General features: G+C 37.7%; 6 protein-coding genes across 6 annotated transcripts; 1 reads left to right on the top strand and 5 right to left on the bottom strand.

Annotated features, from left to right (window-relative positions):
- The first annotated feature begins 1,739 nt into the window (after positions 1 to 1,739).
- LOC124456889 (protein ALP1-like) lies at positions 1,740 to 2,530 on the top strand. The gene has a single exon (XM_047007198.1). It carries the CDS (start codon positions 1,740 to 1,742, stop codon positions 2,391 to 2,393), a length of 654 nt encoding a protein of 217 aa, XP_046863154.1. The 3' UTR covers positions 2,394 to 2,530.
- A 655-nt stretch (positions 2,531 to 3,185) lies between these two features.
- LOC124457530 lies at positions 3,186 to 3,931 on the bottom strand. Its single transcript, XM_047007762.1, has 2 exons — positions 3,710 to 3,931; positions 3,186 to 3,516 (listed from the first exon to the last, which is right to left on the bottom strand). Exons 1-2 carry the CDS (start codon positions 3,900 to 3,902, stop codon positions 3,335 to 3,337), a joined length of 375 nt encoding a protein of 124 aa, XP_046863718.1. The 5' UTR covers positions 3,903 to 3,931; the 3' UTR covers positions 3,186 to 3,334.
- A 489-nt stretch (positions 3,932 to 4,420) lies between these two features.
- On the bottom strand, positions 4,421 to 5,389 carry LOC124456888. The gene is made up of 3 exons (XM_047007197.1): positions 5,158 to 5,389; positions 4,488 to 4,776; positions 4,421 to 4,437 (listed from the first exon to the last, which is right to left on the bottom strand). The coding sequence occupies exons 1-3, from the start codon at positions 5,299 to 5,301 to the stop codon at positions 4,421 to 4,423; spliced, it is 450 nt and encodes a 149-aa protein (XP_046863153.1). The 5' UTR covers positions 5,302 to 5,389.
- A 1,757-nt stretch (positions 5,390 to 7,146) lies between these two features.
- LOC124456887 lies at positions 7,147 to 8,604 on the bottom strand. The gene is made up of 2 exons (XM_047007195.1): positions 7,614 to 8,604; positions 7,147 to 7,415 (listed from the first exon to the last, which is right to left on the bottom strand). The coding sequence occupies exons 1-2, from the start codon at positions 8,602 to 8,604 to the stop codon at positions 7,147 to 7,149; spliced, it is 1,260 nt and encodes a 419-aa protein (XP_046863151.1).
- A 133-nt stretch (positions 8,605 to 8,737) lies between these two features.
- On the bottom strand, positions 8,738 to 9,323 carry LOC124456886. Its single transcript, XM_047007194.1, has one exon. The coding sequence runs from the start codon at positions 9,320 to 9,322 to the stop codon at positions 8,738 to 8,740; it is 585 nt and encodes a 194-aa protein (XP_046863150.1). The 5' UTR covers position 9,323.
- A 55-nt stretch (positions 9,324 to 9,378) lies between these two features.
- On the bottom strand, positions 9,379 to 13,208 carry LOC124456885. Its single transcript, XM_047007193.1, has 3 exons — positions 12,914 to 13,208; positions 11,893 to 12,860; positions 9,379 to 9,627 (listed from the first exon to the last, which is right to left on the bottom strand). The coding sequence occupies exons 1-3, from the start codon at positions 13,206 to 13,208 to the stop codon at positions 9,379 to 9,381; spliced, it is 1,512 nt and encodes a 503-aa protein (XP_046863149.1).
- Between the last annotated feature and the right edge of the window lie 13,476 nt (positions 13,209 to 26,684).

Genomic DNA, 26,684 nt, shown 5'->3' with positions numbered 1-26,684 from the left:
AGAAACGAAACGACCTTTTCCTTTGTTACCCTTAATCTCTCAGTTTTAAATGCTGTAGAAGCAAGTCCATTCAATTATTTAAATCCCTGCACATAGAACACAATCTGAATCAATTTGAGAAGAGTTCATAGTTTCGTTTGCCCAATTGGTACATGAAAGAAATCAGTCCTTGCCGAGACGCATATCATTCATCAACATCGTATTGTTATACACAGAAGATAAGTGTTGATTTTCTTGAGAAAAGTCCAAAGCATATGCTACAATTTAATTCGGTTACCATGTCACCGTGAATTGTTTATTAAATTTTATTTTCGCATCATCAACATCCGTAAAAACGACAATAGTTTGCCATTTTAAGGTTTTTACACAAGCCAAGAGATTTTTCTTCATTTTGATGTAATTTTATAGTTCACTTTCCTGCCATTACAAAGCATAGATTGATTAAATTTTTATGTCATTTAACGTAAACAACACTGCACGAAATTTCCACGCAAGTTAACTACGCAGTTACTTAACTATCCGACAAACTACGTTTTATGCAACGCAGTTAAGCCTAGCAGTTAAGTTACTACAGTTAAGGAGTTAACTACGGTAGTTAGCGTTAACTATAGTTAAGTTCTCTACGCTTTTATACAACCGGCCCCAGTCCCAGTATGTTACTGGCAGCAACATCAGCGCAGTTGATTCAATTGAGGAGGTTGCATTTAGTGATGAATCTGGTAACACACATCGAGCTATTTTGCACACATCGAGCTATTTTGCACACATGTGCTCCTCTAAATATCGAAGCAAAGGTATTCCATAAGAAATTAAAACTTCTGGAAAATCTGCAGTTCTGCTGGAACTTTGGGACAATACGTTGCATCAGTTTCACAATACAAATTTATCCTTGCAGAAGAGTAGTCTAACTCTAAAGCCCCGTTTACACGACAACTGTTTTGGGCACGGCACGACTAAATTTTGGCACGCGGGCCACTGTCTTTTATTAGGTCCGCTTTGTTTACAGGTCAGTTTTTTAAGAGGGCCATTTTTTTAATAGGCACGCCTGATTTATAAAAACGGCCTGCATAAAGTATGAGCCCCTAAAAATAAGTGTCGGCGGATGACAAAAAAAATTAAATTTGGCGGATTATTCGAAACTTCAAACATGGCGAACTTACATAATGATAAGGTAAAGATAGCTTTAGCTTGGTATATGCACTTCCGAAAACAACAGCAAACCGTTCAAACGAGGTTTAGAAGCTGCGTTTTTCAGGAGTATCATGTCTTAAGAGAAATAAGCCTCAATCTGCCTTAATCAAAGCAGTACTGGCCTATTTGCATAAACCACGAGAAAGGTTGTTGTGGATGCATCCACGTTCACTAGTTTGGTTTGATATGGTCGATGAACTCTACAACGATGAACTGTGGTACGCAAATTTTCGCGTGACAAAAAGCACGTTTGAATTTATATTAAACAGGGTTCGTCAAGAAATAGATCGTAAAATTACTCCCATGCGTAATCCAGTTTCTGCAAAACGACGCCTGGCCATAACGTTGTATTATTTATCGTGTAATAAACGACAGCAGAGTATCGAACTGTTGCTAATCTTTTTGGCGTCTCGCGTTCATTAGTGTGTCAGTGCATTAAAGAAGTAAGCTGTGCAATAATAAAGCACTTTCCCAAAGCAATCACTTTTCCTAAGGGAGACGACCTCTTTCAAGTTTTGCAAGGTTACAAAGAGCAGTGGGGTTTTCCTATGTGTGCTGGTGCAATAGATGGCACGCACATACCAATATTAGCAACAGCTAATAGCAACATAGAGTACGTGAATCGTAGAGGTTTTCACAGTATCGTGATGCAAGCGGTCGCTGACTGTAATTACATGTTCCTGGATGTGGTTATAGGATGGCCTGGTAGCGTCCATAATGCGCGAATTCTTTCTAACTCTACACTTTTCTCAAATGGAAATAAGAAACGTCTTTTCCCTCCCGACATTGTGAAGGAAATTAGCGGAGTGGAAATAGCACCGTTTCTCCTAGGTGACCCAGCTTACCCTCTCTTGTCATGGTTGATGAAGGGGTATCCTAAAAATGGGGCTACTGAGGAACAGAAGAAGTTTAACTACCATCTTAGTCGTGCAAGAATGACCGTGGAAAACACATTTGGGAGATGGAAAGGACGCTATGCAAGATTTAGTAAAAGGCTAGATATGGAAGTAGCTGCTTCAGTCGATATTATTCATGCATCATGCATTTTACATAACATATGTGAACTTCAGAAGAACGAATTCATGCCCGACTGGGATTCGGTAGAAATTGTTGATGATGCTTTTGTTGTGGTGCCAATTGATGAAATAGAACCAGAAGATGCTCACGATATTCGTGCTGCTTTATCAAACTATTTTTCTTAAACAGTTCTTTAATATTCGTTTGAAATTTAACGTTACATGAATTCAACAATTCCACAAAATGTTGTTACCAAAATCATTTGAATGAGGTTAATATTGAAATAACAAATAAAATTAAATTTGAAAGACACTTGTAAGTTGTAAAGACCCTGCATTTTGTTATCGTGCCGTTAAACGACTGACATAACCTGTTAAAAAGCAGTTACTGAAATATTTAAAACATGTCCACCTGTTCAGTGAAAAGCAGGTAAAGAAAACGAATATAATGAAGAAATATCAGCAGTTTAAATGATAACAAAGTATTACAATTGCAAAAAGGTTGTTTCTGTGTTTGAACCACTTTGAACGCTGCTGTCACGTGGATATACTTGTGAACCAAATTGATCAACACTGTACCCAATATGATAATTATGTTGTTGGTAACCATTTATCGGAGCAGAAGGCTGTTGAGCTGGTGATGATAACATCCTACGCATCATATTTAGCTCATGTGCCCGTTCCTCTCTTCTTCTCTCATTTTCAAGCTGAATTTGTTTTAATCGAAATTCATTTTCTCTATCAATGCGATCCTGTTCAAACTTCTGATACCTAAAGACAATTTACAATGACAGTAACAAAAATGTCGTAATATTTAAATGCGCGAGAATATTTCATATGCGATCATCATTTTGTAATTTTTCGGTTTTTTCCCTAAAATATTAAATTTAGCAAGACCATTTTCTAACAATTTTACATTTGTCAACTCAAGTCACAGAGAGGTGCCAACATGTTCAACACACATATTCATGCACGTTCGAAATATACAGTACCTCATTCCTTGCATTAATCTGTAAATAAATCCCTACTCAGCACATATGCGTTTCATATTGAGACTCGTACATGATTTGCTCAATACCTTTCAAATTCAGCTGCTGACGACTGTTGAAATTTTGCAAATATAACCTCTAAGTTTTCTCTAAATTGCTTTTTCTTTTTTTACGGGGCAAACTTGGGGCCGTTTCACGATTTGACTTTGTTTCTTCTGTCAATGGTTTTTCTTGACTTCTTCTCATGTTTGTGACTGGATTAACTTCTTTTTGGAAATTCATAACTGGACCATTATCGTTTCCACCGTTATCATTAAAGCCTTTTTTAGCAACAGAAATTTCGTTTGTTAAACATCATTTATTACAAACATTATTGGGGGAAGCTAGGTGTCAGAAGTTTATTTCACAAACTATATCTCATATGAGTCAAGTATTGTACCATAGTGTAGAGTTCAACCTGGCAAAAAAAACAGAATATGGGGTAAAATGGTGCAATACACCGGTAAGACATACCAGAAATGTTTTCTGGCTGTTGCTTGTCATTTTCTGAAGAGCAATTTGGGCAAGAAAATTGGTCGTCATTGGCGTACACAATAACCGCCCCATTTTCAGTTACATGTACCCCACCACTTTTTAACTCTTCTTCGTAATCACAGGTAGGACACTTTTGAAGATGAGATTCACCTTTGCCATACATATTGATCATATCATTAACTTTAAATACAATAAAATATGTCTGACAACAATTTTCGTATAAGTAAGTAAAGTAAGACTGAAATCTGAGTTTTCTAGCCACCCAAAATACATGTCAATGTAAAACGTTTTGCAATGATGTCATTAACTTGAAGTTTTTTTATCAAGTCTATGTTGTATGTACAGCAATTCAGTCTTGCAAAACACATTAAATCAACGATATAAGATAAAATATTGTTATTTCAATTACAAGAATGGTGAAAAATTCATGCCTTTTGATTGTTTTGAATTTGCCTGCTTATCAAATTTTATATACTCTATTGCGTTTTCAATGATTAGAAAAGTGTGAACAGGTTTAGGCTTTAAGTTTCAGTTTGAAAACAAAAGAATAATAGTGTTCATTATTCAAGCACATAAATTGCCATAACATACGAGCAAATATGATATTTTTTACAAAAGTGGTCACTCCATTTAAGTGAAAATATTTGATTAGAGGTTGTTAATGAAAGGTGGTCACAAAACGCAGAAATTTCACAAATCATATTTAGCTGTAACATTAAAAATGTTTTTATTTTGAAAAAGATGACTTCATCTATACCTTGGTCGAAACTGCTATTCTCTAACCTTCCCTGTTCTCCATCATCAAATTCATGCACACCTTGTTCATCACCTTCTGCCATAGTGTCGATGATTTTTAACGGATTGACGTCGTGTCGTACAGTTAGAAAAGCATCAATCTCGTTAAAAAACTTCCACTTTTTTAAGACACCCATTCCTGTTTGCCGTGACCTTTCTTTTTCTTTCCTGTATCTCTGGCGTAATTTCTTTATTTTATTTATCAATTCCTTTAAGGTAAACCCTTTATATCCATTTTCTTCCAACTGAGACTGTAAAACAACACAGAATAATATATTGCTTTATATTATTGGCATATAAATAATAACAACTGCGTTCAAACTTTAGTTCAAGTGAAGGCAGTGGATAGGCAATTATAACTTCTGCAAGATTGAAAATTCATTCGATCATTGCATCCTTTGGCATATATATATTTAATGACAAAGCTGAATGAATTGAATCATGATATCCAATTAATAAGCTGAATGCATGTATATCCAGTTTCAAATCGTCTGGCAGAAAATGCTATGTTAATATTTTATTAAGACTGCAGCATGGTTTGTGCATTTATGTATTTGTCTCCATATTCACACACTTTATATTTTAATATTTATTAAAAACATTATAAATGAACAGTTACTTTAATGACTCACCAGCAATATTTTATACACGTTAGACGTTGCCCGCGCACTTTTGCATGCATCCAATGATACTTGAATAGTTTCCTCTGCCCACAATGATATTAAACAATGTGTTGCTTCGTCCGACCATTGCTTTCTTCTTGTTTTAGCCGCCATCCTTCTTCATAATGTGCGTGCGTAAAAAATTTGGGCCCGCGTGCCATGTTTTTGGCGTGCCGAGACTACATCTGGAGAAGGTCTCGGCCCGCCAAAATGTTTTGGCACGCGGGCCGTCTACGTAGCCGTTTACACGTCAAAATTTAAGAGTGCCGTGGCAGTATTTGTGGCCCACGTGCCAAAATTTAGTCGTGCCGTGCCCAAAACAGTTGTCGTGTAAACGGGGCTTAACTCTAAAGTCAGCCATGCATCTGTTGGAGTCACTCCTCAAATTTGTTGATAGTCAAAGATCAGAGATTGATAAAAAAAGGGATGAAAAAGTGTGGTGGAAACAGCTAAAAATGTGATGGAGAATGCCAGCGAAAGAGAAGACGTCAGTTTGATGAAAGTAATGCAGAAGATGTAGTGCTCAACACACGTGAAAAATTAAGGTTGAAGTTTTCTTTACCGTCATTGCCCAATTATTTGTGGCATTGAGGAAATGTTTCAATGCATATTATTAAATTGTCTGCCCAGTTTGGCCTTTTCTCACAATTAGAACATCTTCATATGGCAGAAATAAAAGTTGCAGCAGCAATCTTGTAAAAGTATACCCTAATGATCTTGAGGATTGCTTGGATTCTAAATTGATACAGTTTATTGGCATGTACAAGGCTGTTTGAAAAGATTTGAACGCAGACTCCACTTGCTCAATTACCAAACAAGAAAGCCCAAATGAACTTTGTAATGTTTTTATTATTAAATGACAATGACTGAGTACAAACATTTTCGAATGTAAATATCACACTTCGGATAAACATCTGTGTGATAGTTGCAAATTGCAGGGGAGAAAGATCTTTCTTTAAATTAAAACGCATAAAAAAACGAGTAAAGGAGCACAACGGGCCAGGACCGAGTCAGCAAACTATCGCTTATGAGCATCAAGCATGAAATTCTAAATGCTCTTAATTTTGAAGAGCTTAATTGATGATTTTGATGCAAAGCAAGCATGAAAGAAACTTATTTAAATGGCAAGTTTAATAGCAGTTTGTTTTATTCACGAAGTCTCTCCTTTCTTCAGTGTGGAAAAAATAATCATTTTCAGGGGAATGGGACGAAGTGGACAGTCTAGAGGGGCCCAAACAGAGAATATAGCCAGGGCCTGAGAAAGGTTTAATTCGCCACTGTGTGATTGGATTCAATGGGCCAGAAACAATTAGGTTTCCTGACATCGTACACACGCCTTTGTATTGCGTATCTCCGTCTTATGGCACGGTATATAGGGTGAATAGTTTCTAATACTTCCCTGACTCTCCGCTATTGGATATTGATACCCCAACCATTCAAAGCTTGTCTTATGTAAGTTTTGCAAGAGAAGGATGTCACTCTTAAAATATCTTTATATCGCTAATGTACCATTCAAATTCTTGTTCTGTTCTTGTACCAAATTCTATTCTCCTTCTTTAAGGTTTTTTTTGCACTCATTCCCAAGCACATGGCAATGGCTGTTGGGGATCGCCTCCCAAGTTTCTCCCAACACTTCACAATTTTTCAACACCAGGTTTTGATGAAGATATATTTTATTTCACAGTCACAAAAACAACAAGATAATAATACACATGTTCTCCTTCTATTGCAATTTGCATATCACACCATTTTCCTTGCTTACTATTGGTGCGCTCAAGTGTTTGTCACAACTACTCATCTAAAAGAAGGCGAGTCTCTGACACTCTCCCCCATATACCTTAATTTATAAGGTATATGTAACCTTTAAGAGACTGCTTTCTGTAAACAAAACAAAAATTTATAAAGTTCAATAAAGTGTTTGTTCATTTCCAAAAGTTTCTGTCCTTCTTCCAATCTCTTTCAAACTTCTAACTCTGTTACTTCCTTGATACATTGTTCGGCTGCTACTGCGGTGTCTTGTTTAGGTTTAAACGCTGGTGTTCTGGGATCCAATGGCACGGAGGTCGGTTCAACACGATCGCATGATAGCTCTAGGGGGTAAAGGTGGTTCACTGCTCTCTCCAAATACATTTTCCCCGCACGAAGTTTTACGGCACAAACAACACCATCTCGCCCATTATACAACTTCTCCACGATTCCAAGAGGCCATTTACCACGACTTCTTTTGTCTAATCGTATGATAACAACATCGCCCTTTTTCACAGTAAATGTTGTTTGCTTGTGTTGTTGGTTGTGACGCTCATACAATCCTCTTAGATACTCATTAGACCATCTCTGCCAGATAGCTTGCTTGCATTTCAACAAATACTTAGCCCGTTTCCTTCATTCTATGTGATGTGCTTCCAGCTCTGGTGCGAATGTACAACCAACGAAGAGCATGGAGTTAGGGGTCAATATTGGAAGTTGAATATCATCCTCCATGTAACTTAATGGTCTATCGTTCAAAGCCACTTCAACATCCAAAAGAACATCCCAATTCAGCAATCCATTTCCGATTGTCTTATGAAGAGCCCGTTTGACCAATCCGATTAGGCCCTCGAATTGACTGCCCCACCACGGGGCACGACTTAGATTGAACTGCCATTTCACCTGATTCTTGCTGAGAAACTCGTTAAACCGTTCATCCCTCTGAGCCTCACATAACCACTTTGCTGCTGCAACAAAAGTCTTCGCATTATCAGAGTATACCTTGCTCGGTCTTCCCTTCCTAGCTATTAACTGTTTGAAACTTTCCATAAAGCGTTGGGTATCCAAACTCAGCATCAACTCGAGATACAAAGGTCGCGTTAGGCTGCAGGCATAAAGTAAGACATAAGCTTTTCCCTGTTCCTTTTTCTTCCTTTTGTATTTAAGTGGTCCGGCGAAATCAACACCAACAGCTTCGAACGGGCGACTTCCTTCAGTTCGATCTTTGGGTAACAATCCAGGCGGTGGTTGCTGCACTGCTTTCACTTGGAAACGACGACAGCCATAGCACGCTTTGATTATTCTATGTGTTAATTGCCTTAGTCGAGGTACACAATTCCGCTCCCGAACTCGAGCCATGGTCATCCCAACTTTCCCGTGGAGAGTTTGAAGATGGGCGTCTTCCACAAGCTTGGTTGTGAATAGGTGTTTGTCTGATAGGTATACGGGATAATGCCCATGAATCCGCCCTCCGCACTCCATGATGCCATCGTGATCCTCTTGAAGATTAAGTCGACCTTTGTCGTCTAAACAATCACAACTTTGCTGCACTCTTTTCTCCCAGAATTTATACTGTCGTTCAATCTCATCAGTTGTTAATGGTCCAACTACTCGGCTGCTCACACGTCTGGCATTTGTGATAAACCTCTTTATCCAAGCACACACTCTCATAACTTTCCTCAGAGACGAAAACTTCTGGAAAATGTAAACAATCCGAGTTGTTCATTTGTACGCACAGTACTGTTTTTATGACCTTTGCTTCCTTCTCACTCTCTTTGGTCGATTGAGTTACAATGTCTTGTGGCTACTCATTAATGTTTTGGAGCCAATGTGGTCCATTCAGCCACAACTTGTTTTCTTTCACCGTGCCAACTGGACTTCCCACATCAGCAGGATTTCGATCAGTTGGTACATATCGCCATTCGATACCCTGTTTGGACTGGATCTTTTGCACTCTGTTGGCCACAAACTGTTTGTATTCTCCTCCTCCTTTGATCCAGTGTAGTGCCACAGTTCTGTCAAGCCAGGCATACGTTCCTTCCACTGGGAATTCACTTAGGACCTTCCGCACATTGTCCACAATGTTACAAGCCATGTGTGCTGAGACCAACTCCAACCTGGGGATTGTTATTCCTTGTTTGGCTAATCTGGCCTTTGCTGTTATGATGCATTGTGTTGAACCAGAGGATTGCTTGACAACAGCATAAACAACTGCTGCCACTCCTTTCCCGCTCGCGTCTCCAAACGCATGCAGCGATATTGAGTCGATCTCTTCTTGGAAGGTGGGGATTGAATGAGGTACTGCAATATTGTTTGGCAATTGTTTTTCCCAGTTCATCCATTTAGCCTTTTGTTTGTTGGATAATGGTGCATCCCATGGTAATTTCATCTCACACACTTCACGATATATTAATTTTCCCTGCAACGTTCTTGGCGACAGTAACCCTAGTGGATCGTAGATCTGAGATTGCTTAAAATTCCTCGTTTTGTTATAGTAGCTACAGTTGAAGGAACTATGACCTTTATCTCGTCCTTATTCTTTGACCAACCTAATCCCAGAATACTTGCATCTTCCTCACTAGGTGTTCCTAGTTGTTGCTTTGTAAAGGTTTCTACATCGGTTATGCAATTCATGTCTTCCAACTCCTTATTCGAGTGCCATTTGTGCAGAGTAAACGTCGCATCGTTAAAGTGCTTATATTACGAATTTTAGCCCCCCTTTTTTATGAGCTTAATTGAAAATTTGGATTATTTGAAGAACTATGACATGTCGCTGGACTTAAACAGATAAATATAAGTTCCTTAATTTTGCCTCCAAAGTCGGGTACTATTTGCGAATTTTTTACGACGCCATATTGATACTTGTGACGTAGATAGTTGAACACGTCTGTTTCCGTCAATATAATATATTATAGGAGGTGATTTTGTTGTCGTTTTTCTTGTCTTAAAAACAAATAATGACAGTATTTTCAATAAAATATTAAAAAACAAGTTTTCTGGAAAGTATGGCCTCAAATCATTGCACAGATAATTCGAATTCGATGTCTGAATGCGTATCTGATTCGAGCTCGGAATCCGTGGGTTATGTCGAGCATTTAAACGACTTCGCATATGACGATGAACCACTCGCAGGAGATGGTGATGAAGTGCATACTCCAGATGATCCCGATGGAATTCTCCCTGCGACCTTAGAACAACGAAGTGATGGCGTAATTCCGCTCAGTGAATGGTAAGTTGTTGTTTTCTCCTGTTTGTAATATACATAAAGTTACTTTATAAACCACAATGCTCCCACTTTCAGGTGTAATTGTCAATGCTGTCATACCGATTTGTTAGAAGACGCATTAGAGTGCAGATGCTGTAAGGAAATAGGACCAGCTTTGCAGAAAATGACATTCGATGGCAGCATTGAGAAAATATCATGCATAACACAGCATGCCAAATTTGGGCCTTTAGTTCATGAGGCTGTCCTTGAAAACGTCGGGCCACTATTGAGAGATAGGAATGGACGTGCTTATGGCTGCCAAGCATCACAATCGTCAAATATGTAAGATTGTAAATTGTATGAGAAACAATGTTATCATCAACATTGTTTCATCAACAATAATTAGTCCAACCTTTTTATTTACTTCAGGTACTTGAGAGCTGTGGCATACAGATGGTTGATGCGATGGTTTTGTGGGTCTATGGGATGGGAGAATACTCGGCCTTTACCTGCTTGTGTTTACCACTTTATTCGGAAAGCATATCCAAGTGGTAACACAAAAGGTTACATACCATCAGAGGGGCGATGATGGAATAGTCTTTTAACTTGTGCACTGTAGAGACTGTTGACCTTCTTTGCTGAGTTTGGAATGGTCAGGAAATATGCCTAGATGAAAACCAAATAGGAGATACATGGATGCACTATATAAGTTGACATGCAGTTTAATGGTTTGAAACAAGAGTAAACAATAAAAACAAATTGGTGCAACTACTGAGAGGTTAAGCTGAAAGAATTAAATGAAAGAAAATCTTTTCTTCAATGTCAGTCTGGGAAAAAAGACAAAAGAAAATATATATGGAATTAAATCATAGCATAAATGTAAAAATGGAAAATAGAAAGCCGTTCAAATAGCGAATCGTTTGCTTCCCCAGTGCATACTTCAACATGCTCAGCTTCATCACTAGTAGATGGTACCTCCTCATTGAGAGAACATGCTTCCTTCAGCGATGGCTTATGGAGAGTATGTCGAATAATCTACAAAACTTATATCGAATTTACATATGACTAAAGAAAAATTAACATAAACAAGCATAAACTTACTTGTCTTCGCTTTCGATCGGTTATTTCGTCCTGTAATGGTTCAGGAATCCCAGCCACGTCAATGGTTGGGATAGCATCTTTCTTCAACCTTCTTTTGAGCTTGACTTACACGCTCAAATTAAGGTCAAAACAAGAATCTTCAAAATGTGCAGAACACAGACACGAGGTAGAGGAAGCCTCAAAACCCGGTCTATGTTTACACACAAAATTTACCCATTTTCTATGTCTTTGCGGCTCTGTTTCTTTTTTAGGAAACAGATGCATCGACATTCCTTTGGTTTTTGAATCATTGGCGCAACTAATTTGATTAGGTCCGCCAGCAACACAGCATTTTCCTCCGCGTTTCTTATTAAGATTACTAGTAGAATACGCCATGTTGATATATGTGTTCAACTTTCTACGTCACAAGTCATTAGCATACCGATCAAAAAGTTCGCAAAAAAATGCTGAAAATCGTGACTTTGAACGTCCGTAAAATCACTTTCACCAATCCAATTTCAATTATAATTGCAGATTTAAAATCACTGAAATAAGGTCTTTCAATTTAGCTAATAAAAAAGGGGGGCTAAAATTCGTAATATAAACACTTTAAAGGTTTCTATTGCTTCTTTCTTCAACTCGCGCGCTTTTGCTACCGTTGTCGTTCCACTTACTAGATCATCTACATATAGGCTTTTGTGCAATTCAGTTACCACTTCTGGTCTGCGGTTTTTCCAACAGGTGAGATGTTGGTCAATCACTCCACCAAGGAGAAACGGCGATGACGTTAACCCGAACAACGCTCTTGTAAACCTCAGTGTTTCAATTTCATGAGTTGCATCTGGGCTCCAGTGGAATTGTAGTGTATCCCTGTCACCTTCCTTGATTCGAACTTGCAGGAACGCTTGTTTAATATCTCCTGACAGTGCAACAGGATGAAATCTCATTCTTACTAAAATGTTCCAAAGATTGTTCTGTAGTGGAGGGCCTGGGTTTAAACACTGGTCCAGACTTGGAGCTTCATTATTGGCTTTGGCAGAGGCATCATACACGATTCGAACCTTTGTGGTTTCTGCTCTTTCTCTGACCACTGGTTTATGCGGAATATAGAATTCAACACCTCGGGCTTCATGTTTAGCAGCTTCAACGATCCCTTCGACTTTCTGCTGCTCAATGATTTCAGAATAAGAATTAGTCAACCCCTTCTGATGCAATCTGCGTTGAAGGTTTGCTAGTCTTCGCAAACTTCCCATATAATTACTTTGTAGTTGTGGGTGATTACCCTTCCATGGAAGGCCGGTTTCATACCACCCTTCTTCACTTCGCACAAGCTGTTCTTGAAACTCAGCATAAACTTCATGTTGATCATTTTCAGGTTTGTCAGCGAAACCCAGGATATCTAACCGACACAATTCTTCATAGTCGCTTTGGCTTGTTTGTGAAAGAAACATAACAGCGTAGTCCAGTTCTTTGCCTTGTGCCAATATAGTCCAGCCAAACTTGGTTTTTTCAGCAACAGGTTCTCCCACCTTTCCAACGCGGGGTTTCTCAGACGTCTTGATGCGCACATAGTCTGTAGCTCCCAGGATTAAATGCACAGGGAGTCTTGGTTTTTGATCATCGTCTTCTATCTTCACACCCGCTAAATGTGAATAAGAACTTACTAATGCCTTATAATTTGGGTTGTCCACAAACAGTAGTTTATTATTATTATCAGTAACTTATTTACTTTGGTTACGTTCACGTCCATTTGAAATTCCCCTTTGACATCTTTAACACATATGGTTGACAGTTCCATTTCCTTGGTAACTGAGGTGAGCATCATTTCGACACGTCGTGTTTCCTTTCTATAAGATCGCTTTGGAAGTAAGTCTAACAAGGCTGCCGATGCATAAGAATTACCAGAGCTTGTATCTAGAAGCGCACGACACTTTATTCCTTCTACACTCACCACAACGGTTGGATATACGGCTGGCCTATCACCTGCCATTAAAAGCTGATCTTTCTTTGTGCATATTGACGAATGATGTTTACCATTGCACTTTGAACACCTATGAGAACTCTTACAGTCAGCTACGCGATGTTTTGTCCCCATGCAATTGAAGCAAAGTTTTTTCTCAGCTAATAATTTCTTCCGCTTATCGATGTCGGTAACCACCTGTGCAATCAACAGCACTGTGATTTTCAGCATTACAATAAACACACCTTCGCTTACGTCGCTCACTGCCTGCTACAAGTAAAGGTTTCGGAGATTTCTTAAAACTTCCACTCTCTTCGGCTGGATTGATGTCTCTCCACTTCTTCAGTTCTGAAATAAGATGTGTTAGATTCAAATCTTGCCAACCTTCATTACCTCGCCACAAGATCAGCTTTAATTCCCTTCAGTCTTTCTAATATGTTCCTTGTACACTTTTACTAGGGTGTCTTTAAAATTTTTTTTGGTTGAACAAAAAAATACAGCACTGCAAAAGCATGAATTTATTAAATGTAAATCACTGATTCCTTCTGTAACTGACATAAAACAAAAGTTAGGGAAACAAACAGTAATAATACTGGACCATTTGATGACTAATTTAATCGATAATAAAGACAACACAAAACAATTGGATGCAATATCTACCCAAGACTGTCATCATAACAATTCTTCTATTATATTTACTTGTCAAAATTTGAATTATGGAAACACAAAATTAAAACAACAACAACAACAAACAGTCAGTACATCATTGTTTTGAACAATGTAGGGGTTAATAGAAACATAAAAACATTATTGCTTAATAAGGGGTTGCCAAAAAATGATAAGGACTGTTTAATAGATGACACGAATGAGAATGATCATGATTACATTGTTTTCCACAATAATAAAAAAGTAAACATAATGTAAGAATTTGAAAAGACATTTTTCCCAATGAAATTGTTAGGAATGACGATACATTACATATGTATTAAACAAAGTATTATACATCTGATCATAGTGCTAGTCACATGATCTAGTAAGCACTATTTATTGTATGCTAATTTTACAATTTCACACTTTGACTTGTGTTCTGCTCGACACCGCATGGCTTAGATCAACGCTCTTAATGTAACTAAAACTATTAAATGTATGTCGTTTTGCTTGTGCTTTAACAATAAATTAACAGGTCATGGGCCCAGGACACTCGAAGATATGCCTGAAGCACAACTGTGTGAGTTTAACGAAACATTGATAATACTTATATGAATTTAAGTATGGCGACGTCAACGGATTTTTCGAATTTTTCGATGAAAATCCCGAAGTTGAATGGAGCAAACAGCTCCATTCAACTTCGTTCAATATGCATCTTTATCTTGAGAGCATGGATTTGTTTGGTCATGTCGACGGATCGGCTGAAACGCCGACTGAGGATGCGACGGCACAAGTAAGACAAGGGTTTAAGATAGCGTCGAAGAAAGCGTGGACGTATATCTGCTTGTCGGTGGAACCTGAACAACAAATTCATATAAGAGAAACGCATACTGCAAGGGAAGCCTGGGATGCGCTGAAAAACCAATTCGCTAGAGTCTCCATATTGCAAATAGTGCGATTACGCCAGCAGTACTATTCATGTCGATTCAAGAACGGGAATAATATGTTGGATCATATTAATAACATGAAGTCTCTATACGACCAGCTGAGAGAAATGGGAATTCAGCAAGATGACAAAGAACTGGCAATGACACTTATAGCGAGTTTGCCGGATGAGTACAAACCTCTGATTACCGCATTAGATGCTGTTGGGAAGATAGCTTAATGTTTGAAAAAGTCAAAGGCATGTTGTTGAATGATGTGGACAGAATGGGTGATGAAATGAAGTATGAGGATGCCTATTCCGTTCAAAGAGATAGATTTAACAATGACAAGTCAACTCATGGAAAAGGGAAAGAACGAAGGGATTATAGGAAACAATTTCAAGGAGTTTGTCACAATTGCAAGAAAAAGGGACACTTTGCTAGAGACTGTCCAGAACGTTATAAAAGAGGGAATAAGCAACAACATGGTGATCAAAATAAGGGATCCGTCCATTGTGCAGAGAAAGATGAAGCTGATCTTGATCAAGAAGCTTTAATTATATCCAACTGTGGAGATAATGTCCACTGGATTGTAGACTCTGGGGCTACTAAGCACATGACATACCAAAAGAACTGTCTATATGATTATGTGGATTTCAAGAAACCATGCATTGTAAACCTAGGTGATGATTGAACCATATCAGCGTATGGAAAAGGATCATACAATATTTTGGCAGATATCAATGGTCGTACCCAAAATATTAGTCTTCGTGAAGTACTGTATCTTCCAGAATTAGGTAAGAACTTGTTATCTGTAAGAGCAATGACAAGATTGGGCGCCTCAATAAAGTTTCAAAGAGATGAATGCTTAATCTCAAGAAATGGAAAGTTATTGGCAAAAGGTGAGATATGTGGAAAATTATTTGTGTTAAAAACTATCGGTGATGAGCAAGTCAATGTTGCGAAGAAAATGTCTCAGGGAGAATTATGGCATTGTCGGTTTGGGCATTTGGGATATGATAACATTTCGAAACTTGCTAAAGGTAATATGGTTAAAGGAATGAATAATTTTCGAGAAGATGAAATCAAGTCTGTGTGTGAATCATGTATTATGGGGAAACAACATAGGACTCCCTATCCAAAGAACGACCCTCACCGAGCAGAGAAGTCATTCGAAATTGTTCACAGTGATGTGTGTGGTCCAATGGAGATACCATCTCTTGGAAAATCTTTATATTTTGTCACATTTATTGATGACCTTTCACGATATACCAAAATATATTTCATCAAACAGAAAAACCAAGTCCTGGAAAAGTTCAAGGAATTTGTAAACTATGCTGAGAATTCTGGAAAGAAGGTGAATATCTTGCGCACTGATAATGGAGGTGAATACTGCTCTGAAGAATTCAATTCATACTTGAAAGAAAAAGGCATAACACATCAAACCACTGTCCCCCACAATCCAGCACAAAACGGAGTGGCTGAACGGATGAACAGGACACTATTAGAAACTGCTCGATCGATGATGGCTCATGCAGACATTCCCACTGAATTCTGGGCTGAGGCTGTGAGTACAGCAACCTATATAAGAAACCGAAGTCCTACTACTGCTGTGAAAGAGGTAACACCATTTGAATGTTTCTTTGGATATAAGCCAGATGTGTCAAGCATGAAGGTATTCGGTTGCTTAGCTTATGCCCATATTCCAAAAAGCAAACGGAAGAAATTAGACGCTAAATCCTCAAAATGCATACTTGTGGGTTACCCTGAAGGTACAAAAGGATTCAAATTGTACAATCCAGAAACAAAGTCATTCATCAAGAGCCGAGATGTAATTTTTGATGAATGGAAGTTTTACAACTTTGACAATAAAAATTCAAACACTACTAATACATTTGAGATGCAGACACCTTTTATGCAAACAGCTGATGATAACGAAGAAAATGATGATCGTGCTGCAAGAGAAGATAATATTTTTAATCCTGAACCTAATAATCCAGTGGGAGAAACTTATGAAGAAACTTTTATGCAACAAGTTAAGAATCTGAATTCGCGAAGAGAACGAAGACCCCTGTTAGATACCCCGATGAAGAGGTATATGTTGCAGATGATCTCACTGCAGATATTAACGAACCCAGGAACATTAATGAAGCATGGTCATGTGATCAGAAAAAGGAATGGATTGAAGCCACTGATGCTGAGTATATTTCACTGATGGAGAATAAAACGTGGGAGCTGGTAGCTTTACCCAGTGGAAAGAATGTAGTTGGAAGTAAATGGGTTTTCAAGGTCAAGCGGAATGCTGATGGATCGATTGAGAAATTCAAAGCGCGTCTGGTAGCCCAAGGATACTCGCAAGCTGCGGGAGTTGATTTCCAGGAGGTATTCTCGCCTGTGATTTCACACTTTGACTTGTGTTCTGCTCGACACCGCATGGCTTAGATCAACGCTCTTTATGTAACTAAAACTATTAAATATATGTCGTTTTGCTTGTGCTTTAACAATAAATTAACAGAAATGACAACAATAAATGATGTAAATATTTCATGTATTTCTAAAATATATCTTTCGTTAAAGTTGAAAATTGGTAGTCCAGGCATCTGATTTATAAAACAGAAAGTTTCTCAGGATTGTAAAATTATTTTATTGAGCTTTCGACTCAGAATGAGGAAGTTATATAGTTACAGTTGTTTTTAGCTTGTAGACGTTCAGAGCGTCTAATTGGATTAATGGGTGGATTAATATAATTGGATGGTATTAAATGTGTTGCCATGGGTTTTGGTGTATTATGAATGTGGTTGGTGTTAATATTATTACAGTGTGTTGTTGTTGTCTTGGTGTTGTTTGTAGTTCTTCTGTAAGAATTATAGTCTGTATTCTGTACATCAAAAAATAACAGAATTTTGTTGCCCTCACTTGGGCACTAATTTCTTTTCACATAATTCTGTACATTTTTATATGCTGAATCCAAATCCACTTGTTGTCACTGGCACAAAGCCACAGTTTTATTGCATTTTGCAATCGAAAATCCTGAATTTTCACTCTGTAGAAATCTAAATTCGCCATTTTGTTTTCAAGAAACTTCATGTTATAACATTTATATGTACTAGTTCCAGGTTTGTTACCACAGTTATTACACATTTTTTTGCTTAGCACAAGAGTTTATCTGTTTGCTTCTTCTCAATAAAACTAAAGCTTGCACTTTTAACATTTCACCTACATTGTTTAACATGCAGTGATTGTAAACATAGGAGAAAGTGCTTCCCTAACATAAATTCTAACTTAACCAATGAACTTGAATCTTTTTTTAACATCAAATGTTTCCAGGCAAAGAACTCTTAAAGGACACATGCAAGCTAGAAGACAACTTTATTTTATTGTAATGCCTATAGCGTCAAAATAAGACGTACCAAGTTTCAAAGTCGTCCGCAAAATATTTCAAAAGATATTTAGGGTTATAATCGGTAAAAACACGATATTCGATGACCATTGCTAAAACGCCGTGAGATTGTTTAAGTCTGGGAACTGGGAAAGAGTGACGTATTAGTTGACATAAACAAGCATATCGTTCTTATATCGTTCTACGGCTTGTTCGCAGTGCTTGCACGGCTTTCGGTAGTTTGCTATTACTGTTTTTTATTTATCAAAAATTAATGGATTCTTCTGAAGAAGAAGCCGATTATGATATTGTCATTAATGACAATGAGGTACAACCTTACATGTTTGAGCCTTTGGCCAACGCGCAAGGTAGTCATAGTAATGACAATTCTTCGATTCTTCGTCATTGGAAGATGAATACATTCACAGAATTGGAAATGTTGAATGGTTAGTTGCATTTTGTTGATGTTTCATTGTTTTTCCCAAAGTAAAAACAATGTTTTTATCTTTTAGGTGCGAGTGTGGCTTTTGTGTGGTCATGAGTACAGGACGGGAAAGTATATGTTGCCTAGAGGTAAACAATACTGATCCTCGGATACATGGCGATCATATTTGTATCACACAAAAGGAAGAGTTTGCCACAGTGTGTACAAACGAAGCTGTCGTAAAAACAGCTATGGTCGTGTATGCACATGACATTGGACCTATGCCTGAGAGTGAAGAAAACGAGTGAGAGTCTGATCCATTGTAGCTATTGCTCATCGTCGACGTGCTTTCTGTATCAGACCATACAGCGCTATCCTCCAAATGTTCAAATTCACATGATGTCGTCTGTGTGCTGTGATTTTTTGTTGAAATGAACTCAACCTCCGTACCTTCGCATAAAATTATCGTATTGCTAGATTTTTCACAAAAATCAAAACGGCCCAAATGGAAAGTCTATACCTCTACTTATCATATTTGGCACTTTTGTTTGAGTGGTTCTTGACCTTACCTTTTTTTGCGGACGGATTGTTATGGCTGCTTGGCACTTCACATTGAGCTTCTAAGGTACAAGGAATTTTTGTATGAGTTAAAATAACAAAGAAAAGATCAAACGACATTAGTCTGAATTAGTTACCACTGTATATGTTTGTGTTTCGCTGTCTACATATATTTTGACATCATTCATCTTAGACAAACTTCCTTTGAGGTAAAACGCACAAACATTTCGAGCCGATGTCGACACATCGTGGTCGTCGTCTACAAGAAAGTCGTCATGTTCTACAAGAACGTCGTCAATAATCTAAAATTATAAAATTGTCCTCAATTTGGTAATGCTATATAGCTTAGTTTTTGATAAATGTAAACATATATTGCTAACTATAACTATAATAATCCCCTCTTGCCTTCGTCTCTTCTCAAATGCAGTTCTAACATTTGTTGGCTGCTTCCTTTTAGATGCTACACTTGTGGGTTCCACAGAGTATTCAAAAATCGTGGGTACAGCATCCTTCTTAAGGCGAAGCCGTCCTGCTGTCCATCCTACTGATTGCATCGCTTCAAAATTTTGCACGAAGCACGAACTCTCGAAATGTTGCGAGCACAATTTTGAGCTCTTTCTTGGCTTCAAATTTTTGCGTCGGATTTTTCAATCTAAATATCTCGCATGCGCTTGTTTTCGGCAAACGAAAAAACCTTCTGCTGCGTTTGGTGGTTCTTAGAAGAACCGTTTTTACAATTAAATGCGGCACAATAAACCACATTTTCAATGCTAAATTGTCGTGTTGTTAATGCAGGCAAAGAAGTTACCAATATTTTTTGAACGAAGCGCGCAATTGACCGCGTTTAGCTTATGTCAACTATTACGTCAAAACGACCCTTTTCCAATCGGTAGCCGTCGTTAGCTCGTCGAGCATTTTCAATACGTTATCAGTAAAGCATCAAATTTAAACCTCCATATCTTCAAAAATATTTATCCTTTGAGTCTCAAACTTTGGCGAACTATTAGTTGGAGCTATACCTTTATGTAAAGTACAAAAATAACAATCCGAATTTTACGTTGCATGTGTCCTTTAAGTACTCCCTTTGATCAAACGAGAAGTCATCACGAGAAGTTCTTTAATGACGATCTTTTGCATTGCAACACAAAGTACAAACACATATGTGTCTTGATGATAATGCATTGATAAGTGACAGCGGCATCCTTGAAGTAAAGAAGTAATCGCACATCTGCTTCCTCGTGGTCACACTCCGGTTGAGGTACTTCTTGTGCAAGAACGCTGTTTTCATATAAGATACCAGATTTAAATAACAAGCATTTCTCTTTTGTGGTAACGTACATGCAGTGCGGGTGTTTTAGATACGAGGAAGGGTAATTTCTCCTGTAATCACAAAGAAATGCTATCACTAACTCTTTGTTCTTTCCAGAGTTTAAATATTTTTTCCACTGTTCATACAGTATTTTGTCCATTCAATATTAACGTCGCCCACAAACCTACACAAAAACTCAAATCATATTTCACTACACATAAGGACAAATCCATGATACAACCAAAGCAATCTACATGATACCATGCAAAGATTGCTCAAAACAATACACAGGACAAACATCAAAGAAAATCAAAACAAGACTCACAGAATACAAAAACGCCAAAAATGACAAGAACCAAACTCACTACCAATAACCACACAAATAATCACACATTCAACTGGACAGAAACTAAAGTACTCGGATGTGCACAAACAAAACAAGCATGCAAATTTAATGAAGCTTGGTACAGTAAAGATAATGACACAATAAACAGACATCATCATACGCATTGTATATTCACAACTAAAGACAAAAAGCAGAATAACTACAAACAACACCAAGACTACAACAACACACTCTTATAATATTTACACCAATCACATTCACAATACACCAAAACCCATGGCAACACATTTCACACCATCCAATCATATTAATCCACCCAATCCAAGAGATGGACAAATCACAACGACACAAATTGAAACTTATTCAGCTGTTGAACACATGTGCTTATAGTTGTCAACATCGCCAGTCAAGCAAATCAAATCCTCTTTCTGGTAGTACACAGTTTTTATAGTAGACAAATGTTTGCAAACTACAGTCAGTACCATCGTATACATAATTCAAAGAAATTTAATTAACAAGGATTCCTTCAGCAATCCATTCACACCATCAGGTTTCACACCAGATACATCAGCCCAAGGTATTATGATCGAAAGATATATGAGAAATTAAAATTATGTAACTATTAGCAGTGTTGCCAGATGGGCGGTTTTCCCGCCCAATTGGGCTGGTTTATAAGCCTGTTTGCGGGAAATTTTGGGAGGTTGCGGGTTGCGGGTTTTTGGGCTGGGAATAACTTTTTGCGCGATTTTGTGGGTGGAAAAAATTTTGATGATCTAGCTTCCACGTTTTTTTGTTTTTGTTGTGGTAAACAGCAATTGCGCTAATATTGTAGTGACGTACATAACGTGCGTATATTATTCATCTAGATTTATGTATTAGCAATAGAGGAAATAGCCAATCTTACACTTATTCAAACGCGCTACTTAAACTTACGCACTTTACTTTATAATTACGTAAAACTACTCAAATTTCAAGTACATTATCTGCCTTGTAATAACTGCACCTTGTTTAGCCAAATATATAAAAAGCCTGTAAATAAATTGTAAAAGATAGAATACTCACGACTGTTGTAAATAACTTCTTCGCTAGTGAATAAAATAATCACAAAATTGAATAGCGTTCTAGTACATTGAACTCACGTTCGGAGCTCATACGAAAGACTTATATATAACGCTAAAATATAACATGGGAAAGTGGGCAAAATACCATAAAAAGTATTGTAAAGACTGGGAAAAGGAAGAAATCTTGAAAGAATGGATTTTGAGTGTACCAGGAGATGACCTAAAAGCATATTGTAAGTATTGCAAAACTCAAATTCGAGCACATCATGGGGATCTAGTTTCTCATGCAAAAACTGAGAAACATAAGCGCAACAAGCAACCTTTTTCCAGTTCAAGAAACTTATTTGAGTTAGGTTGTCAAAGTAAAAAAGTCGACAATTCTGTAAAAGTTACAGAGATAAAGATCGCTGCCCACATCGCGTGTCATTGTAGCTTAAACACCGTGGATCATCTTGGCGAGTTATTTAAAGATGTCTCAGAGAAAGATGTTAAACTCCACAGAACAAAGTGTACTGCATTGATTAAATGTGTGTTAGGACCAGCAATGTTAGAACAGCTACTTCAAGAATTGGCCGATATCCCTTATTCACTAATTATAGATGAAAGCACTGACATTGGCAATGAAAAACAACTGTGCATTATGGTTAAGTATTACAGCGCAGCCAAACAACAAATTCTCACAAGCTTCCTTGGACTTTTGTCTATTGAATCAGGAACGGCAGAGGCCATTTTTCAAGCAATAATTGAATTTTTGAGAGCAAAGGAACTTGATATCAAGCAGTGTATAGGCTTGGCCACTGATGGGTGGAAGGAACAATTCTGTAATCACAAAATTTCGTGAACTATGCCCTAACATAATACATATAAGATGCATTTGTCATTCTATCCAACTTTGTTCCTCATATGCTCTTAAAGTAATGCCACGGAATGTGGAGTTCATGGTGTCAGAAACGTACAACTGGTTTTCTCATAGCACTTCTAGGCAACGAAAGTATTGCCAGATCTATTCAGCTATCAACGTGGGGGAAGCACCTTTGAAGATTTTAAAGCTCTCCGACACATGTTGGCTATCTATTTCTGCATGTGTTGACTGAATACTCCAACAGTTTGACGAACTGAAACTACACTTTCAGCTTGCCAAAGATGAAGATCACAACTACACTGCAGAATTACTTTTTCAAATGTATGGTGACATGGAGAATAAATTATATCTAATTTTTCTGCAGCCTATCCTTAAAGAATTAAACCGAGTAAATAATCTGTTTCAGTCAGCTTCTGCTAACCCGTTGCAACTCCTCACTCTTTTCTGTACTATGAAGCCTTTGACATTTACAACATGGTGCTCCACTCTCACGTACGACATAGAGGATGAGAGAAATCATTTGCCTCTTTCTGCGGTGGACTTTGGTATTTTATTTCAAGTGGCATTGGCGGAATCAAATTTATCTTCTGAAAAGGTTGATGTAATCTAATCTAGATGTCAACAATTTCTGGTTGAATTGCTCAGGCAAATGAAGCAAAGGTTGCCATGCAATGTGGAGCTGCTTGAGTCTATTGCTGATCTAAGTCCAACTGTTGTTACAGGCAAACAGAAACGATCTCTTCAAGACCTGTCGTTTCTTCCACTATTTTCCGGAGATTTAGGTAAACTTGACCAACAATATAGTCGCATTGGTTCAATCCAGTGGATTGATGTCAACGACCAGAAGATTGAGCAATTTTGGATTGACGTCATTAATCATGTTGATGCTTCTGGGGATCACGATTTTCAAGAGTCGGGAAGCCTTGCACTTTCTATTTTGGCTCTTCCTTTTAGCAACGCAGCAGTTGAAAGAGCATTTTCTCTGATGGCTTTGCTAAAATCCAAACTAAGAAATCGAATGGGACAGTTGCTACTAGAGAATATCTTGCACGTGAAATCATATATGGCCAAGCAAAAAATTTGCTGCAACAATTTTACTCCTTGGCCTCAAATGATATCTAGGTTTACTTCAGAAATTTATGAAAGTGCAGAAGACGTAAACGATGCGATATACGATATCAATGTGTAGTTTGGTTTAAATTAAATATTTTCAACAGACTTGGGCTAGTTTTGACTTGTTTTGATGCAAATTTGGGCTATTTCTTGCAAAATATAATTGGGCTATTTTTGGGCTACTTTTAAAGGTAGCTCAGGCGGGTTTGCAGGCTACCCATCTAGCAACACTGACTATTAGTCATTGGTTAAAGGATAGTTTAGACAAGGTTGATTAGCATAGATTTTTTATCAGCTCAGATTATTTGTAGTTTGTGGTATACTTTTTGTATATGACAATGGCGTTTTAGTTGAAAAGCTTCATAAATACACAAAATACTTCGAACTGTTATACATTTTATTTGTTGAGTTTTTCATTCAATTGTGTTGCATTATATCAATGTTATTTTAATCCTAGTGTCAAATATACTTTTGATTTTTTGTTTGTTAATGGCAGTTTGTATGGTATTGGTATTTCAAAATCATGAATTGTGAAACAGGTATATAAAAGCACCATATCTTATTTTGTCATATAAGCATTAGTCTTAGATACTATGTAAAATGCTTTTAAAACAAAATGTGTAGGTGCTGAAAAGATGCAGTAACTCAAATCACTGCTACACATCAACTTGTCTTCATGTTTATTGATATCCAATAGTACACTAGTTGTACCACCTAAAAAACTAATATCAAATAATATATAACATGCAACAACACAAAACACTCTAATCAGGTTATAAAGTTCAACAAATTGTGAAAGTCTTCCACTCATAAAACATATTACTTCAGTAGAATGTCAAAAAACTTTTCCAGTCACCTTTTCTGTATACAATTTATCAGATACTGCATTTCTAATTTCCTTTTCTTATTTTAAAACATCTGACATTTTCTGACATTTTCTAATTTGGGACACTTTTCAAACTTGTTATCTGTTCTCTCATTGTTGTCAGGGTTAAAAGTCAGGTCAAGCTTTTTAGAAATCGTATCTTTTTGCATGATACAAATATTGTGAAGAACCGAAATGCAAACATGAGCCATGTTGCTTTCGTTTTTCCTTAGAGCACTTGCCATCGTCTTTTCAGTTGCTCAAAAGCACACTCTGCTACCATTCGTGCTCGACTTCGTTTGTAGTTGATGTATTTTTGTATGGGACTTAACACAGCATTTGAGTATGATTTCTTTAGCCAGGTACAAAGTTAAAAGGCTCAGTCATCCAATATTAATAGTGGTATTTATACATTGTCAACACATTGTTTGTGCGGGCTTGGTAGCATGCCTTCTTGAATTGAATTCCACACGTTTGTAGACTGGAAAATGATGGCATCATGGAAATTCCCAGGAAAACCAAGTCTACCCCACACAAATTGGCAGTAACAGATAGTATACTACATGAGACAATACTGAATCTTTTTGCGTAGCTTCTCTAATCATACTTACTGAAACAGGTGACCGCTTCAGTTGAACGCTGTTTACTGCCGCTGCCTCTTCCTCCCATTCGTCCGGTTCTTCAACACTTTTCCTAGGTAACCGGGACAACGCATCAACATTCGCATTGTTCTTTGAAGTTCGGTATTCAATATCATACTGATATGCACCCAGTTGAATCGCCCTTCTCTGCAAGCGGGAGACTGCCAAGACAGGAACACCCCGTTTAGGTCCCAGTATCATAGTAAGCGGCTTATGATCTGTGATTAAAAAAAAACGTCTTCCATACACATACTGATGAAACTTCTTCAATCCAAAAATAATTGCAAGGGCCTCTTCCTCGATCATAGAATAGTTTTGCTCACTAGAAGAAAGTGTTCTCGAGGCATAAGCTATTGGTTGTTCTTCTCCTTCGTCCGATACATTTGATAGAACAGCACCTATTCCACACGATGAGGCATCTGTCGCTAATCTCACGGGTTTCTTGGGGTCGTAATGTGTTAATACTGGTGCCGTTTCCAATAGGACTTTTAAAGTCTCAAAGGATTTCTGACATTCTTCCGACCATTTCCAAGTAACTTCTTGTGACAGTAAACAATTCAGAGGATTAACCAACTTTGCCATATTTGGAATAAACTTACGATAATAGTTCACTAGCCCCAGAAATGACTTCAATTCTGTTGGATTTTCCGGAGTTGGTACCTCCCTTATAGCTTGAACTTTACGAGGCGATGGATGGATTCCTTGTCAATCCACGACAAATGCGAAATATTCCACTGAAGGTTGCATAAAAACGCACTTCGATTTCTTCAATTTGATTCCCATATTTTGAAGACGTTTCAGGGCTCTCTCAAGATTCCGCAAATGTTCTTCATCATTTTTACCCGTAATTATCAAATCATCAAGTATACCTCCTACTCCCTGTAAACCATTCAAAACCATATCCATCGTTCTTTGAAAAATAGCTGGGCTAGCTGCAACTCCAAATGGCAGTCTTGTATACCCATACAAACCCAAATGTGTGTTAATTGTAACATAACGTTGTGATTCTTCGTCTTAAACAACTTGCTGATATGCTGCCGACACATCTATCTTTGAAAATTTCTCGCCTCCTCGTAGCTTTGTAAATAGTTCTTCAGCTGTCGGCATTGGATATTCTTGAACGTCTAGACTTTGGTTAATGGTCACTTTATAATCGCCACAAATCCGTACACTACCATCAGGTTTCAACACTGGCACGATTGGCGTCGCCCAATCTGAAAACTCTACCTTTTCCAGGACCCCAAGTTTCTCTAAACGGTAGATTTCTTCCTTTACCTTGTCTTTCAGCGCAAACGGGACTGATCTAGGTTTAAAAAACTTTGGATTTGAGTTTGGTTTCATGTATAAATGTGCCTTAACTCCTTTTACTGTCCCCAA

Source organism: Xenia sp. Carnegie-2017, unplaced genomic scaffold (genome assembly GCF_021976095.1).
Source record: "Xenia sp. Carnegie-2017 unplaced genomic scaffold, XeniaSp_v1 HiC_scaffold_6, whole genome shotgun sequence".
NCBI lineage: Eukaryota > Metazoa > Cnidaria > Anthozoa > Malacalcyonacea > Xeniidae > Xenia > Xenia sp. Carnegie-2017.
This window is presented reverse-complemented; position numbering and strand designations above follow the sequence as displayed.